The 17,996-nt window shown below is 44.8% G+C and overlaps 1 protein-coding gene across 1 annotated transcript in view; it reads right to left on the bottom strand.

Moving 5' to 3' along the window:
- The window catches only part of SORCS1 (sortilin related VPS10 domain containing receptor 1), a 107,988-nt gene that overhangs the window by 33,785 nt on the left and 56,207 nt on the right, over positions 1-17,996 (bottom strand). Inside the window, exons 13-15 of the mRNA XM_081823576.1 lie at positions 13,281-13,467; positions 5,411-5,544; positions 3,125-3,248 (exon numbers count right to left, since the gene is read on the bottom strand). Coding sequence (XP_081679702.1) covers positions 3,125-3,248; positions 5,411-5,544; positions 13,281-13,467 — 445 coding nt within the window. The remainder of the gene's footprint in view (positions 1-3,124; positions 3,249-5,410; positions 5,545-13,280; positions 13,468-17,996) is intronic.

The raw sequence follows: 17,996 nt of genomic DNA, 5'->3' as shown, positions 1-17,996 counted from the left end.
TGCTGCATTATTCACAATAGCCAAGATATGGAAATGACCTAATTGTCCATAGACAGATGAATGGATAAAGAAAGTGTGGTATAGACATACAATGGAATATTATTTAGCCATAAAAGAGAGAAATCCTGCCATTGGTGACAGCATGGAAGCACGCTGAGGGACTTGTGCTAAGTGGAGTATGTCAGACAGAGAAAGGCAAATACTGTATGATCTCACTTATATGTGGAATCCAAAAACAAAATAAAAAGCAAAACCTCAGATACGGAGGATTGGTGGTTGCTAGAGGCAGGGGTTGGAAGGTGGGCAAAATGGGTGAAAGGGTCAAAAGGTACAGACTTCTAGATATAAAATAAAGTAAGTCACAGCATGGTGACTATAATTATTAATACGGTACTGGAAGTTTGAAAATTCTTAAGAGAGTAGATCTTAAAAGTTCTCATCACAAGGGAAAAAAGAATGGTAACTACATACAGAGCTGGAGGGTCACTAGATTTGTGGTGATCATTTCACAATATATGCAAACACTGAATCATTATGTTGTACATCTGAGACTAATATAATGTTGTAGGTCGACTGTATCTCAATAAAAGAATAAGATCGATATACTATTACCATGTATACTATGAGAGCAAGGAAAGAAAAGGAAAGAAAAGGAGGAAGGAAGAAAGGCCCTCTGTCTCCTGGAGGGTAGGAGCCTAATTTCCAGAAGCACAATTAACAAACACGGATGGTCTAATCACATTGATAATCCCCTCACCCCCAAATTCCTCCAGTACTTTTCCATTAGGTCATCCCAGGGTTTAAAAATATTCAACTTTTGTTTCAGTGGAGTTCAATCTTGCCCGTTGAACTCCGTGTGATATAATTTGTCTTTAATAGGTCACACGTGTCATTAAAATGTTCTAGTGATATATATGAAACTGACACTTCATCTAACTGAAGACAAATTAAGGATGTTTGCTCAGAAATTTGGTTAGGGGAGGGAAGACCACTTCCTTGCTCAAGCTTTGGATGAAGAGACCGTTTTTAGTGAAGGTAACTCACTGGATGGAGAGTGATCCACTCTTGGATGACACTGTTCAAGACATTTTAGAAGAGGAATAGGTAAGCCTGGCGAGGGAGTGCGAGGTGGTTAGAGACACTCCTTCTGGATTCAATTCCTAGGCTCTGTTTCTTATAGTTATTTCATATTTTCTCATTTGCAAAATAGGAGTAAAAATAGCATATTTCTCATAAGTCTGCTCAGAGGATTCAAGGAAATATATTTATCGAGTGCTTAGAAGAGATCCTAGTAAGGGCTTTGTCAATGTTAATTTCTATCACTACCGTCGCTGTTATTATTATTACTGGAGCTGTCACTGAAGAGCAGGATGACTTGAAACCAGAGATTTCCCACTTCTGAGCTACAATTTCCTCTTTGGGAGATGATGGGATGGGCCACATAAGCCCAAAGACCTTCTAGGTTTAACATTCTCTCCATGGTTTTGATGAGGCTGCTGATTGGCTTAACCAAGAGGACACGTGTGGGGAGTCATGGGTCGTGATGCCCATGACAGCCAGGAAGGAGAGAGAGGAGAGAGAGGAGAGGGAGAGCCTCACATGGAATAGCCATGAGAACTGGTTAGTGGGGTCATTACAGAGCATGGGCCCTGGGTCTAGATGGGCTGGGTTAGAAGCCCAGCTCCGCCACATATAAGCTGGGGCAAGTTACCTGCCCTGCTGAAGGAACAAGAGTAATAACATCACCTACCCTTTGCTAGGGTTGTTGTGAGGATTCAGTGCATTCCCAGAGTACAGAAAGGAGATGCAGAAGAAAAAGAAGCAGAAGCTCTCCTCCATTTTGTCCACCTGGCTGAGAGGTCTCCTCATTGACGGGACCTTGTTAGGAAAACCACAGCCCTGGTTTGCTTTCAGTTACTGTTTGGACTTCTCAAGCCTCTTGCAGGCAGTTGGGGGTGGGGGGCAGTGGGCAGGGGAGGGGAGGAGGGAAGAAACATTATGAATCTAATACGATTCATAGGGCATTCGAAGAATAGTGTCCTCAGACTTGTTCAAAGTTCCTTACAAATTACTTTTTGAATTTGAAGGTCCAGTTGGCAAGATGAGCAATGAAAAGCAGAATCTGCATCAGAACCAAATAATTCTGGGACTGGGGCAATTGATATTATTTGGACCACTAGCTAGTTTCTCTCTGTCTCTCTCTGTCTCTATCCCTTCCTCCCTCCATCCCTCCCTTTTGCTCTGTCTCTGCACATCATTTACCTTTCCTAACTTCTTTTTAATTCTTGTTGTTTTAAATTTTAACTTTCCATGATGCATATGTACCATTTTGATATGAGCAATAAATACACTTCACGTTTTTATCATCCACTAATAACACTCAGTGCATACCTATCTTTCTCTGCAGACAAAAATTACCAAAATGAGATCAATTTGTATAAACTGTTTTTAATTCCGCATTTTCAGTCAATGATCCTACCTTTCCACTTCAGTAAACTTTCACTCCATGCAATACTGACTATATTCAACTTCCCAACCAATTAGAAGATTGTTCTGTACAGCTGTTTGTTTAAACTAATATCCAATCTAGGATGATACGAGACATCTGCTTGTGTGGCCCTTCATTGCTTTTCATCCAGCAGAGTCGGTTTTTGTTTTTGTTTTTTTTTTTGATGATACATATTTGAGGGAGAGATTTTCAGAATATATAGATATTGGTATATTGTTCTTAATAATCAAGAATCTTAAAGTTGAATTTTAAAAAAGCCTCAATATTAACTATTTTCTTTTATAATGGGTTTTTGTTATTCAAACACTGCCAAAATACCAAATGGAATGAATCAGCTTTACGTGTAATGAAGCTCATTCTATCCCACTTCAGGTGAGTGAGAGTAGAAGAGCCATTTCAGAACACAAACCAATAAAGGCTCTGGGGGTCTTGGGGCCATAACTGTGCTGGTGAAACCACATTTCCCCCAAGGGAGGAGACCAGACCTGACTCAGCTCTTTCTCCACCACCAGCCTCTGTTCTCTGGGTGGAGGCCTGGTGGTCTCTGGTAGCCTACAAGCACCCTACCGCCCTAAGCGTGGGGCCAGCCAGGGGCCCATGCACACAGGCACTCACCATACACCGCGATGGTCTTCGTGTCTTGCAGGATGGCGTTCCCAGCTGAGACCTGCACTGTGATGGTGTTCATCCCTTCCGAAGTAAACTTGAATGATATGCTTCCCTCCAAGGTGATCAGAGGCTGAAACAGGGGAGGGCACAGAGTGAGGGGACAGCTGGCCAGACACCGATGAGACAGCCGTGAGCTCCGAGCCACCAACCAGCCACTTAAATCAGCACAGGCTCTTCCCGGGGTGCCCCATGCAACTGGCTCCATCTGCTTGCCCATCATCTCCAGTCCGGACCAGAAAAGCGTTATTAGAGCCATGACCCCAAGCGACTCTGCCCATTCCCTGTGACTAGGACACCTCTCTTCTGGTGTTATCCTGATTCAGGGCTGGGGAGATGGATAGGTCTTGCTTGCTGGCGGGACAGATCTCTCTACCTGCAACCTACTCGTAACAGGCAGGTCTCTTAATACAAAGAAATACTCAGATTGGACCCACACAGGCAGCTCATGTTAATCCGGATGTAGGCAGCAGTCACTGAAAATCTCTAAGCTTCCAGTTGGTCATCACCAGGGGTACGATTCATAGAATATTCCGATGGAATACAGCAACCATGGACACCAAAACTGTCCTCGTTAGACTGGAGTGGCCTTGTTTGGCTTGGTTCCTCTAAGAAGCCCTATCAGCTGTTTCTGGAAGTAGCTGCTATGGAAACAAGTACTAATTGGACAGTGGTTTGAGGACTGAAAAAAAAATACAATTTGGAGTCGTGCCTGTGATAGAATCGGACGCCGGGGTCCTGGAGGAAAAGATGATTAGCCTAATGACCTCCCTCAACTCATTCCGCACAAACATTTCTTTCCTGTCTTTTCTTAATTAATTAAAAAATCTAAATTCATGTAACCAACTCCCTGTATAGCAGAGGGAAGACCAACGCCCAGCATAAGAAGCCTACTCGATGTAATCTGTTGAGAATTTGGTTTGCTGCTGTCAGGTTAAAAAACGTTAAAAAAAAAAAAAAGGAGACATAGAAAAAAGTTTAGTACATTCATCTTCTAGCACGAGCTTTTAGGCAAATAACTTAGATTTCTCCTCCACCACTGTGGGTAGTGGGCCCAATTTAGGCCACATTTACCTGCAGAGTTTCAGAAGAAATTAAAAAAAGCTTCTTTTCAGAGGAGTTAAATTAGCAGTAGAGGTGAGCATTTCCTTCCCTTGCCAGGCATGTAGCAGGTCTGGGGTCAGGGGAGGTTTCCTCCCTGGGCCTGTTCAAAAATCATGACTCCAGTTAAAGCCAATGTTCAGCTCTGGGGTAGAAAAAGATTGGCGTCAGAATAAGATACACTCTATTTGAAGAGCAAAATCACCAAGTGCAAGAGAGCGGTTCTGCTGGAGGAAGACGAAGCTTTCTCATCCTGAGCAGCTCATGCCAGTGCCCTTTGGGGAGGCCTTCACCCGGACTGCCTTAACTGACATTTGGAAGCAAACTGTAATCTCTGAGAATGGAGGAAGTTCAAAACGGACCTGGCAGCCTGGCATCAGGGGAAGGAAAATACATGTGGGCATGGGAAGGCCTTGGATCCGGCCTCCACGTGAAGCAGCTGAACGAGGCGGGAGGAAAGCCCTTCACGTGTGTCCTCCTGACTTTATCATCTGTAAAATGAAGGCCTTAGAGTAAATGAGGTTTAAGGTCTCTGCCACTTTTAAAGTTGCTGCTGACTTTTGATCGCAGGGCATGTTTTGGGAAAAGAGAAAGGGTAAAGCTGAGAGAAAGGAGCGACCACGTCCGATTCAGGGGGCCTGGGGGCCGGGCTGTAATAAGTATTTGTTGCTTTTGACTGTCTGGTATCTACTGTTTTTTTGGGGGGGGCATTTTCCCCCTTCTCTTGGTCCATGTGGTTCCAAGAAGGCTGACTTCAACACCTCTCTTTCTACCCCGAGCACTGGGAAGGCTTGGTCAATGATACTCCATCCTGGGACTTCTGTTCATTTTCTCTGCTTAGCTGTGAGAATATAAAGCTCGGGCTGCTGCTAAGGTCTCTGCAAAGGGAAGGGCAGTTGGAGAAGAAGGTAACATGGAGGAAGGCACAGGTGAGGGGCAGGGGTGGAGTGTGAGAGAGAGACAGAGGGACAGAGGGAACACACTGATGAGATTACTGGAGCACTATGAGCCTGCTGTGCCCGAAGCCAGGACTACCCCTGGACTCTTGAGTTACATAAGCCCTTTCCTTCCCTTTCTCCCTTCAGCCAGTTTGAGCGGAGCTGCAGCTAGATGCTGCATGGAAGGCTGACCCACCTCCGTGATGTTTCCGTACCACCACACGTAAGTAAGGGTGCCCACTTGGCTGGGCCACAGCACTGCTGTTGCGTTGACCTCTTTGTTCTTTGTGGTGACAAAGGGAAGAGACAGGTGTACATGCTCCAGGGGACCTGAGGCACAAGAGAAAAGACGAGGCATAGAGAAGGAAGAGCTTTCTCTGCTTCACCTTCCCTGCTCTGAAGAGAATACATATTTGTTCTGGAAGCCTCCAAAACATCACAGTCATACTGCCTGAGGAAAGTGCTAAGGGGCTTTCCCTACTTTGGAGAAAAGCTATCTTGTGACCCACTGTGTCTCAATATTTTCCATTTACTGATCTTTCTGCCAGACCTAAAACCTGAGTTATTTATGTGTAAAACTTTAAAAACTTACAAGTAATTTATGAATTCCTTAAATGAAGAGGCATAATATGAGGATTCACAGGAAGATGCAAAGTCTTTCTAAGAGATTGTATCCGTGGTGGTAAACCAGGATGATGAAAACCTCACGGACTCCATGTGTGTGGCCGTGGGGGCAGGGGGTGGTGGTTACGGCACAAATCCTCAAACCATTCTAGATGTCATTATCCTTGACTCTTTGTTGGGGTTTCCAAGATCTGTATATGTGTAAATCTGTGTGTTTGTGTGTGAGAGTGTGTGTATCTCTCTGCAGGAGTATATGTAACACCACCTGGTTCAAACTGTTTGGTGTTGAGTTCAGTTTGTTCAGGGTCAAGTATGCATGAGCAGGTAGAGACAGCTTTGTGGTTCTCTGGATGTGCTCAACTAAAAAAGGGGATGATTCTACCTATGGAGATCCATTAGAGAGAAGCCTTGATCAGATGCACAAACCCACAAAGCTATGAGTTCTCTCTTCAGAGAGAACAAGTAGGAACCTTCCTCTGACCCTTGGTCTTCCCTTTGAGTCACTTCTCCTAGGCAAAAATGCAGTTTCCTCTGAAGTGAACGTGGCAAAAATCTGTCATCCCACCATTATTCCATGAGGTGGAGAAGAAAGTGGTACCTTTCCACCTAGTTTAATCACCACCTCTTCTTCTAGATCTTTAAATGTGTTTCCTACAGTACTGACTTTGGCCTTTTTCCCCCTCCATATACTGTTCTGCGGAGTAATCTCATCCACACCCTGACCTTCAACAATAAACTACATGCTCATAACTCAAAAACCACCTACTTGACTCGGGACTCAATTAGGAGCCAGATGTTCCTAAGAAATTCATTATTCCCCCCTGCCCATTTTCTATTCTCCATGTCTTGATGAATGGAAACCAATGTTTATCCAGGGGACCAGCCCAGAAGCATAAAGTCAGTCTGGATTCCTTATTCCTTGCCACCCATTCTATGCTGGAAACCACTGGCTTGGTTTCGTAACTATCTCTGAGTGAGAGCTCCTCTCACCGTCCCCAATCCTTCCCTAGCTCATACAGCTGGACTGTCATGAGCCGTACCAATTTTCCTGCCTCCGACCTGCCCCCAAGCTAATCCACCCTCCTGCTCTATGTGTTCAGTGTGTGCCTTCCTCAGTAATAATTAGTTGCACCAAGTGCCAGGGTCCTCAGCCCCCAGAATAAAACATATAGTCCAAGGTCAGGGTAGAGCAAGTGCAAAGATCTTGAGGGCGAGGTGGTTCTCCATGTTTGCAGAATAGAAAGAAAGCCCAAGCGGCTGCATAGAGAGATGGAGGGAAACAGTGGGAGCCAATGAGATCTAAGAGGGATTCAGGACACATAGCATATTGTTTTGTAGGCTCTGAAGTATGCATATGTGTGTTTATATGAGTTCATTCTTACATGTATGCACATTATACATTCATACCACATATGGCAATGACTCTGTATCTTCTCACACTACAAACTGTTGTGAGAGTGATTTTTTAGAAAGCCAGGTTGATCATACTACTTGTTCGAAATTAAAATTCCCACTACCTAATGATGATGATGATAGTTAACACAAATTGATCTAAAATTTGTGAGACAGAGAACACAGGCTGCAAACTTTCGGAGGGTAAGAGTGTTTCACATCTATCTTTGTATCTAAAGACTAGCATAGTTCCTGAGATGTAGCAGATAATCGAATGTTTGTTGGGTAGGTGAATAGATGGTGCAATTTCTTGTTGCTGCTTTTGTCTATGCTTCTCTCTCTTTAGAGAATTAGAGGCTTGGTGACCAGCATATAGAATAGAATTGATTTTCTGGCTTATAAGCCATATGATAAGTAGTAGTTGTTCATAAGTCAGAACGGTTCAATGTGCTAAAAAAGGGCAGCATCTACTGAATGATGACCATGTGCCACATATTCTGCTAATGACTCTCTTCATTCTCATTTGCTCCTCACAACAACCTCACGATGTAGGCACGACTATCATTTCCATCTAGAGATGAACAAACAGAGGACAATGACTCTCCCAAGGTCACGCAGCTAGGAAACATCAATTCCAGGGTGTGGGCCGAAGCAGTTTGATTTTAAAGCCCATGCTCTGGCCAGCTGACAAAGGCTCAAAAAGATCTCTCCCGTATTGCACTTTACACGTGCTCTCATTTCTTACATGGCTCTCCTGTTTCCTATCACTCAGTTTGCTCCAGCAGGTTCTGCCTTGTTCTGCCCTGAGGCCGCGGCATAGACTCCTCTCTCAGGGCACCTGTCAGCCTTTGAATCTCAGGCCCAGTGACCAGGCTTCTGGAATATTCTTTCTGACTCCCCTGATTGGAGGAGAGTGACTCAGCTAGAATACAAGGACTACATAAACTCTCTTAAGCATGCTGGTTCCATCCTAAAGGGGTTCATTTTCTGTGTCTCTCTCACATATGAGTACTGAATATTTTTTTAAAGTCTGACCTTCAAAGTAAGGATGGTGTCTGTGTGTCCTGTTAATGGCAAAAATGGAATCTTCTTCGGGAAATGTGGTCATTAATTCATTCAACAGTTTCAGAGGGCTGCCACATGTCAGGCATTATTCTAGGTGCTGGAGACACCTGCTACTTGGTGGAGCTCATGTCTTATTGGGGGAGGCGGGCACTGAACACATACAGCGGGGGTAGGTGATAGAGTGCTGGTTTTGTCTCTCAGGAGAAATGCCATGTGAGCAGTGACCTGAATGAAGTGAAGGAGTGCACCACATACTCTTCGTGATGCTCCAGGGTGAGGGCAGGGCAAGTGCAAAGACCTTGAGGAGGAGGTTTGCTTGCCATGTTTGAGGAACAGCAAGAAAGCCCAGGTGGCTGCAGGTGAGAAATGGAGGGAAAGAGTGGGAGCCAATGAGATCTAAGAAGGATTCAGGACTCGCAGCATATCGGCTAGTCGGCCCTGAAGTATGCATAGGTGTGTTTGTAGGAGTTCATTCTTGCAGGTATGCACATTACACATTCATTCAAATGTGCGCAATTTACCTTTCATATTCCTGCTTTGTCCTCTTGTACTCATTTACTTTTCAGGTGCTTAACACACCTAGTTCCTGCTGCCGAAAAGCCTATCTTTTAAGCATCTCTTCTACGTACAGAGGGTGCAGTCTGCACTACGCGAGCTGAGCTGCGGAAGTACCACTCCAGCCCCTGGAGGCCCCCAGCTGGCTGGCTGCACTAAATCCAGAGCTGAACAAGCCAGCAGATGTGGCTCCAGCAGACAGGTGCCTGTGATGCACAAAAGGGACAGCGGGTGGCGCTGCATCACTCCATATGAATCTTCCTGGCAAGGTGGGTGAGGGAACTGGGAAATTGCCTGTGGAATTGGGTCTCCCTCTTTCCTTGCTTAGCCCTAATGTGCTACAGGAAGCAGCTGACGTTTGTGAGGCTGAACATCGTGTGTGTGTGTGTGTGCGTGTGTGCACGCGCGTGTGCGTGTGCATACACACACCTGTAACGCTTGCTCTGGACTGTCCCTGCCATTTGTTTTGGAGACAGTCTCTTTTGTTTGTCTGAAATGTGAAAAATACTCTAGAAGAAATAAAAGTTGTTCAAAGTATGAAGATGAGATCCTAAAACGGAGTTCCTTAAACTTCAGTGTGCAAAAGGATTATACTAATCTGTTCAAGGCAGATTATGATGCACACTTCTAGGAATTCCAATATAGCAGGTCTGGGATGAGGCCTAGGACACTCACTCTATTTTTATCATGTAATTCTGGGGCAGGTGACTCGTTAAACCACACTTTACAAAACCCAAGTCTGCCGTTTGTTGGCCAATATAATAATCACGTGAAAAGTTGCAAAGCTGCGTGGGTTTTCAAGAAAACAGTCACTCTAACACAGGAACAGAAAGACATCTGCAAATGGCACCTGTGTATGGAGGTAATTGGGGAGATTTGGGAAGAACTAGGAAATCTGTCTCATCGTTTTTTGCTTTTTCAAACCTCCCATTCTGCAAATTTGCATAGTTTTCAGTGACTTTTTTCTGCGAGACTGGCTGAGATGGGGCAGCCTTCTGAGCAGAAATCTGCATGTCCTCTAAATTCTGCCGCCTGCCCCACCGGCCGAAGGCAACACTGGCTGCGCCATGTGTCGCGTTTGTTTGCCAACTAGCAGAGCGCAGTAAATCCTGTCCCCAAGGACTTTCCAACTGTCAGGGTACAACAGATGACCCAGCCTCCCAGTGAGAACGGCTGGTCCACGCCTGGGAACATCAGAGCAGGCACATCATCTCCATCTGTTTCTGATGACCTTTGCAAACCCATATTAAAAAAAACAAAAACAAAAACAAAACAAAGCCCTCTGGCCTTCGGCTCAGGTCACGATCCTGGAGTCCCGGGATCGAGTCCCGCATCGGGCTCCCTGCTCAGCAGGGAGTCTGCTTCTCCCTCTGACCCTCCTCCTTCTCATGCTCTCTGTCTCTCATTCTCTCTCTCGCAAATAAATAAATAAAATCTTTTAAAAAAACCCCAAAAACAAAAAACAAAGCCCTCTGATTTGGAATCAAATCACCTTTCTGACCTGGAGAGGAGAGAGAGAGTATACCATCAAGTCAGGCAATGGGGGAGAATTCCAGGCAAGGGGAGGGGTCCTGGTGACAGAGGCAGAGGGCAGGCGTGGAAAATGAGCTAAGAGTTGCTGCTCCGAACCCACTAAGTAGAAACACACGCACTGCTTTGTGATAATGGAAAGGCAAGCTTTACTAGCTGACGGGTCACAGCATATTTTGCTTGAAGGAACCTTTGAGAAACAAGATGTGCCTTCTCACATGACAGAGGAGAAAACCTAGGCTCAGAGAAATGGAGTGACTTGGCCAGGAGTTCAGGCCAGCATCTGCACCTAACCACTCCTAACCCAGGCCAGTGTTCATTTGTTTTTTCTACAAAGAATACCCCCTGCCCTGCCCCCAGGCCCTGGGACTGCAGCACCAAAAATTGCCATGATCCCTTTCAGGTTTGAGATTTGGGGGAATCTTAATCACTTATGGTCTTGTTCTGACTTCCTCTTAGTGTAAAATAGCATCAAAGACAAGGTCCTTCTCCAATCTCTGCTTTCTCCTTCGGAAAGCTATGCCCATCATTGTGCGAGGCAGAGTCCTGCTTCGACAGAGTTAGTATGAAAGACTTAATTCTTATGGCCAAGGTCAGGCTTAGAAAGGGGTTCCATTATATGAAGTATGCTTATCCGAACACTGAACCCAAGATGAGCCTAACAAAATTAAAATCAGACCACAAAACTTCCCCTTACAAAGCATCTGCCCCTATGGTAAAAGTCACACTGCTGAGCCCCTCAACTCGGCTAAAGAGAAGACAAAAAAAAAAAAAAAAAAAAGTGAAAAAGAAGCTTATTTCTTTTAGAAGTCCTGGCATCAGCAACCTTTGATCTCTGTGCTGGTTTCCTTCCCAGGGTCAAGTAAACCTGGCAGAGGGCCAGGGTAGGGAACTAGCCCTCAAGGGATACGATCATTTTTGGGGGCGAGGACGAATCCAAAGGGTGACCAGGAGGGCAAGGTGTGGGTGATCTACGGGAGAGTCTGAGAAACGGAGACCAAAAAGCTGCTGAATTTGAAATCAGGATTCACATGTGGTTAGAGTGCGGTAGATGTTTCATACATATACAAGATATGGACTAAAATTACTGTAATTCTTCAGGAGAGCAGCTCTCAAACAAAAATCCTCCCCTTACAGAATAAGCCATGGAAAATGAGAGGCTGCTAGGTAGGCGGTCATTCCCAGCAAACGTACTGGTGTTTGTGCCGTAAGTTAGTTTGGCTACCAATAACCAATGTTTGTGATGTATTTCTGAGAGATTTTCTGACCATTCCTTAGTAAGGAAGATTATTTCTTAGTAGGAGGCAACTCCAGAAAGTCCATACAGGACAGCCTGGAGAGGGGAGGGGCCACCGCGGCGTCAGAGGGGCCTCTGAAATGTGCCTTGAACCTACGTAGTTGCCTAGCGAGTTGCTTAAGCTCCTTTGGGACAATCTGCAAAGGGGTGGAGGGGACTAGGGCTGCTGGAGACAAGTTCCATCACCGACAGCACTGACAATGACCTCGGGGATCAAGAGCTGGCATTCCAGAGACGGGTAGACCTGAGTCTGAAGCCTGGCTTTGCCAGATAGCAGGTCCGCAATTTCAAATACATTATTCAAGCTCTCTGGCCCCCACTGTTCTTTGTAAAGTAGGGTTTCTAACAGTGCCTACTTCATCAGGTTGTTTTGAGAAATGAGATCATACATGCAAAGAGCTTGCTTAGCACAAGGCTTGGCGCATAGTAATTGCTTAATAAACTTTAGCTGAAAAGAGGCAAGAGGAGTGTGCAGGCTGTGAATCTTATAAAACTTTGCTTAAACCCAAAGAAGGGAGGATGTGTTTCTTCAAAGCACATTTGTCATGAGTGTGTGGGAGAGAAAGATCAAGAATCACCGATACCGCAGGAATCCTCGGTAATAAACAATCACCCGGGGAATCCCTAAAGAGTCTTGTCCTCCCACTGGACCACAGCAGCTTAAGAAAAAAGGAATCTAGTTGGTATGTTCTGTACGCCGTTCAATGCGCAAGAGGCAGGTGGGAGGCATGGAATATGGCCAGCCTTAACGCTCTTGGCCTAGAATTTAGAATTAATCTGGACAAGGCCATTGGTAAAAGGAGCTGCTTTCATTGTAGAAGGCCAGCACCTTATCCATTAGGTCACTGGGGTTTCACGTAGCTACCTTCATTTTAAAGCAAAGCATTTCTGTGGCAACGTAAACATGCCCAAAGCCTGTTTGGGGACACCCACACACTTGCTGCCAGGGGCATTCATGAAGCACGTTTGTTCCACACACAACTTAGGAGCTGTCGTGACCTCATCATACTTATTACACCTTCATATTCCTCGATGGTACAAACGCTTCAACCCTTCTCAATGCAGCTCTTTCCCTCTCTCAACACCACTTTCCCTCTAACACCACACATCACAGATAAAGGCCCAGGAAACGCTTTAAAAAAGGAGCAAAAGTCTAAAAGCGTAATTTACTGTGAGACGTATCATGGGAAGAGAAGAATAATCAGATGGGAAGAAATTCCATCACTTGCGCTCATTCTCAATGTATTAGATTGAGCCATATGTGGGGATTGTTTTTAAATGTTTCTGACTTAGAAAAAGACAAACTCATGTGCAATCAAAGAGCTCGGCCAGTGGCCAGACACAGGGGTGCCATGTCAGAGATGCCTGGAAGAGGCACAGTAAGTGCAATGAGAACAAGTTCAAGCAACACAAATTCTAGGATTATTCAAGCTCCACTCCCTGACTTTCTTTTTACTTTCTCCCCACTCGGCTCTCTTATCCTCCTTCCCCATCTCCTTAAAGATAACTGGCGAGCTGCTTCTAGACAGGAAGCTCTGGGTTATACTTTAAAAGGGACACGATATTTGAAATAGGTCATAAACCAACAACAGTAATAACATACAAGTTACATGTAAGTACAGGACGGCGCTGTCAGAGCCCAGACTGTTGTCCACCTGCACGGTCACTCGGAAAATGCCCACGTTGTGATAGACGTGCTTGATCCCATCTTCCATGGAGCTGAGGTTGACGTAAGACACTGCAATGCCATCACCAAAGTCCACTTGGATGAGTGTCCTCTGGACATCACCCTGAAAAACAGCCCAACATCAGAGAAGAGGAGTCGGTGCTTGCCGCTTCTGCCCCAGGGGCTGGGTCTTGTCCCCGCCCCTGGGCCCCTGGCTCAGGGCTAATGGCAGACTCTGGCTCCCTCCTGCAGCTGGGAGCATCTGTCTGCATTCGACAGAATCCCTGTGACATTCCCTGGCAGACAGGAGCTTACCAAGATGGATGTTCTCCAAATCTGAAGGGCACCCACCACCAAAAGTTTCAAGGTTTGGAAAACTAAGTCTTTGATAATCCGTTCCAATTGGATATTCAATTTCTCTGAGGGATCTGTTTACACTCTTATCGTCCCCATGAATAAAAGGTGTACACACACAGCTTTTTAAAGATTCAGCCTACCTGACATGGTTACAGACCTCTTCCCTTGTGTCCAGGACCCTGGAATCCTCTTCTTATTCCTGGTTCCCTAACCATGTTAGAGGAAGGATAAAAGACACCTTGCCTCACACCTGATAGGACATTGGGCTCAGTACTATTATTATTTAAGATAATGATGGTTAATTCTTTTATACTCAGTATTTTGTGCTATAAAAAATGATAATATTTTATTCTTCACAGAATCTTAGCTGGGAGAGAAAAACAGGCCACATTTGTCCATTTTACTGGTAGGGAAGCTGAAGTCAGGAAAGACTTAATTATCTGTTCAAGGTTAACACAGCTAGTTAGGGGCAGACCTAGGATTTGAACCCATCTCTGTGGAATTACATTTCATTCATTATAGGTGGATAAAGCACAGATGGTTCCTCCGGGCTTGAGTCCCAGGGTGCCATTAGCAAGCTGCATGACTTCATGCAAGTCATTCAGCCTCCTTGGGCTTCGGTTACCTCATCTATGAAACGGGCATCATAATACGTTACTGTCTTCACTCAAGGGGTTGTTATAAGACTTGTGAGTTAATTAATCCTCTGTAAAAATTTGGACCAAATCAATGACTGTCAAAACCATGCAGCTGTGAAGGGCGTGCAATCCCCCTTTTACAGCTGGATTGGAATCATACAAATCTAAATTTCCCAGTGGGAGGTAAGAAGAGGGAGGATAAAAGTCTGCTTTCTAAAATTCCAGACCTGTAAGAAAACTGTTTTGGAATAACAGTAGAGATTCTTAAGGAACAAAGTTTCTTAGACCCAACTGACAAAAACCAGCCTCTTTCCCATGCAGCCTATCCTTTATCAAGTTTTTCTTGTTTGTTTTGTTAGTTTTTCCCATTTTCAAGGAAAAAAAAAAAACTAAAAAAAAAAAAAAAACCCAGAAACCACACACACACACAAACTCTTTGAACTAAAAAAAAAGTATTTTCGATTAAGTAAGGTTCATATGGTACCATATTTTTTGAAAAGGCCAAGTTTAAAATGCTGACATTTAAAAGATTAATTCACAGGGAAAGGAAAAGCAGTTCAAATTCTATGAATCTCTAAGACCTACTCTTCTGATCTATGCCCGGCCAAGCATCGTGTGGGGGGCACACAGCAGGGCAGCTAACTCTCAGGAAGGACATGAGCAAGGATTCTCCCCTCGGGAGGGAGAAAGAAACTCCACCCGGAACTACAAGACAAATTATCCACAAGCCCAGACACTGTGCAATTATTTGAATTCCCTTCGCTGATAAATATAAATGTCAACGATTCTTGCTGACTTGTCCTTCATTTGCACAAATCAGACTGGTCAATTTCTCGGTGCTGTTTCTAGTCAGTTCTCCCATGTTTTCTGGATTTTCAACACAGGTGCTGCCAGCCAATCTTAGGTATGTGCACAGAGGAAGAAACTGCCTTAAAATCTACTCACATCGTTTGGGACAAGTGTCTGAGGGAATTATCCGGAGTAGTTAGGGTTAACTGGGTTGGCCATGAAATAAAACAAGCAATAGAATTTCTGAGAAAGAGAGGGAGGGAGAGATTGAAGATGGAAGGAGAAAGAGGGAGAGAGGGAAAGAGGGGAGGGAGGAAGAGAGAAAGTGAGGAGAGCGGGAGAGAGGGAGGGAGGGGCATTGAGATTGAGAGACTGAGAAAGAGAGGTTTAGGGTTCTTTGTGGAGACAGAGTGGGCATCAGGTAAGGGTCACCACTGGCAAGAGCACAGAGGGGAGACTCACATCTCAGCTGATTCTACCTCACCCCCATAAGTTACAGCATCTACCCACACACCTGAGAAAAGTCCAACTTGGGCCGCCCTTGCTTGAGTCTCCCAGCCTCGCCCTTTCTGTCTGGTATTCACCACTGTGCTTTTGTGGGCCTGGACTTGGACCTCTTTCAGTGACTTAAAACTCCTCTCAAGTTCTGTCTGGATGTCCACTGTCTTTCATGCTGGTCTTTTGGCCTGAAAGTATTCCTCATTATCCGCTCACGACAATGTTCCCCACATATGTAACAGGTGAAAGAAGGGAGCCACAGTGTTGGGACGGCTGTATCAGTAGGGCTGCCTTCACAGAGGAGTCATGCTTTTAGGGTACTCGGTCAGGTATTAGGAAGATCTCTCTAGCTCTCGCTCTTGCTCTCCCTGGTGTGAGTGCAGGCCCCTGGGCTTGGTCCTCTGTACCAGGAGACAGGGGTACCAAGAGGCAAAGGCAGCAGATTTCATCCCTGCTGTTGGAGCTGTGCCCACTCAAGTGGAACATACTAAATGCCATGCTTTTGCCTTCAGAGGCTCTCAGGTGCTTCATAAGCCTAACACAGCTGTCAATGCATCGCTTTGGGGCTCATCAGTCATCAGCCTCTGCCTTCCTTGGGCTGAGATGGGGATGCCAAAACTCCTTTCAAAGAATAAGAAACAGGGCAAAGGCAAGGGAGCCTAAGTCCTAGATCACCATGATTAGGCACACTTGCCCTGCTTTAACTGGCTTTCTGGTCATTCATTCATTCATTCATTCAACCAACCAACCAACTGGCAGATATTTATTGTCTATCTTGTGTCAGGCATGACATGGGAAAATGATGATAAGTAAATTATAACAAACCAAGCAAAACAGATGTGGTCTGGGCTTTCATGAGCATACGGACTACTAAGTGAGACAGATGAAATAATCCCAGATAAATAAAAAGTTTTACAGGGGATGTTATGAAAGAAAGTCCACGGTATTCTAAGTTGTAGAGTAGGGAGAGGTAGAGAGCTAAAAATCTGATCTGATTGAGAACTTCAAGGAAAGCTTCCCAGAAGAAGTTATATCTGAGCTGAGATGACCTTAAGGAAAGAACTGGGGTACCTGGGTGGCTCAGTTGTTCAGTGTCTGCCTTCGGCTCAGGTCATGATCCCAGGGTCCTGGGATGGAGTCCTGCATCTGGCTCCCTGCTTAGCAGGAAGCCTGCTTCTCCCTCTCCCACTCCCCCTGCTTGTGTTCCCTCTCTCGCTGTGTCTCACTCTGTCAAATAAATAAAATCTTAAAAAAAAAAAAAAAAGAACCAAACAAAGGACACGAGTGAGTGAGATGGAGGTAAGGAGTCCAGGCAATGGTGACAGAGGGAATCAGCTGTGCAAGGGCCCCGTGGCAGTGGGGAATGGTACAGTAATAGGAAGATGAAGATAAAGACACAGTATGGATCAGAGGAGCAAGATGGTGGAGGAGTAGGAGACCTGGATTTCATCTGGTCCCAGGAATTCAGCTGGATAGGGATCAAACCATTCTGAACACCTACAAACTCAACAGGAGATCGAAGAAAAGAATAGCAACAACTCTCTGAACAGAAAAGTGACCACTTTCTGGAAGTCATATTCCATCCCTTCATCATATTAACCCTTATTTTTATACATATGTAAGTTTTTCTTTCTTTAAAATTTTGGAGGCACTTTCTTCTAACAGACCAAAATATATCCAAAATCTAGTGTGTGGCACTGATCTATGCACCAGCCTGATCATATTTGATCACATTCTATTTTTTTTGTTTTGTTTTTATTTGTTTTTATCTTTTTCTCTTTTTTTTCCTCTTTTCTTTCTTTCCCTCTCTTTTCCCCAGGTTTCAGGTCTTTTCTGATTTGTTTAGTGTATATTTTCTGAGGACATTGTTACCCTGTTAGTATTTTGTTCTCTCATTCATCTATTCTCCTCTGGACAAAATGACAAGACGGAAAAAATCACCTCAACAAAAAGAACAAGAGGCAGTACCAACTTCCAGGGACCTAATCAATAGGGACATCAGTAAGATGTCGGAACTAGAGTTCAGAATCATGATTTTAAAGATATTAGCTGGGGGCGCCTGGGTGGCTCAGTTGGTTAAGCGACTGCCTTCGGCTCAGGTCATGATCCTGGAGTCCTAGGATCGAGTCCCGCATCGGGCTCCCTGCTCGGCGGGGAGCCTGCTTCTCCCTCTGACCCTCCCCGCTCTCATGTGCTCTCTGTCTCTCTCATTCTCTCTGTCTCAAATAAATAAATAAAATCTTTAAAAAAATAAAAATAAAAAAAAATAAAGATATTAGCTGGGCTTGAAAAAAGCATGGAAGTTATTAGAGAAACCCTTTCTGGAGAAATAAAAGAACTAAAATCTAACCAAGTAGAAATCAAAAAGGCT

Source organism: Leptonychotes weddellii, chromosome 6 (assembly GCF_054177405.1).
Source record: "Leptonychotes weddellii isolate Sample4059 chromosome 6, ASM5417740v2, whole genome shotgun sequence".
Lineage (NCBI taxonomy): Eukaryota > Metazoa > Chordata > Mammalia > Carnivora > Phocidae > Leptonychotes > Leptonychotes weddellii.
The sequence above is the reverse complement of the archived record's forward strand: the minus strand, read 5'-3'. Positions and strand labels throughout refer to the sequence as shown.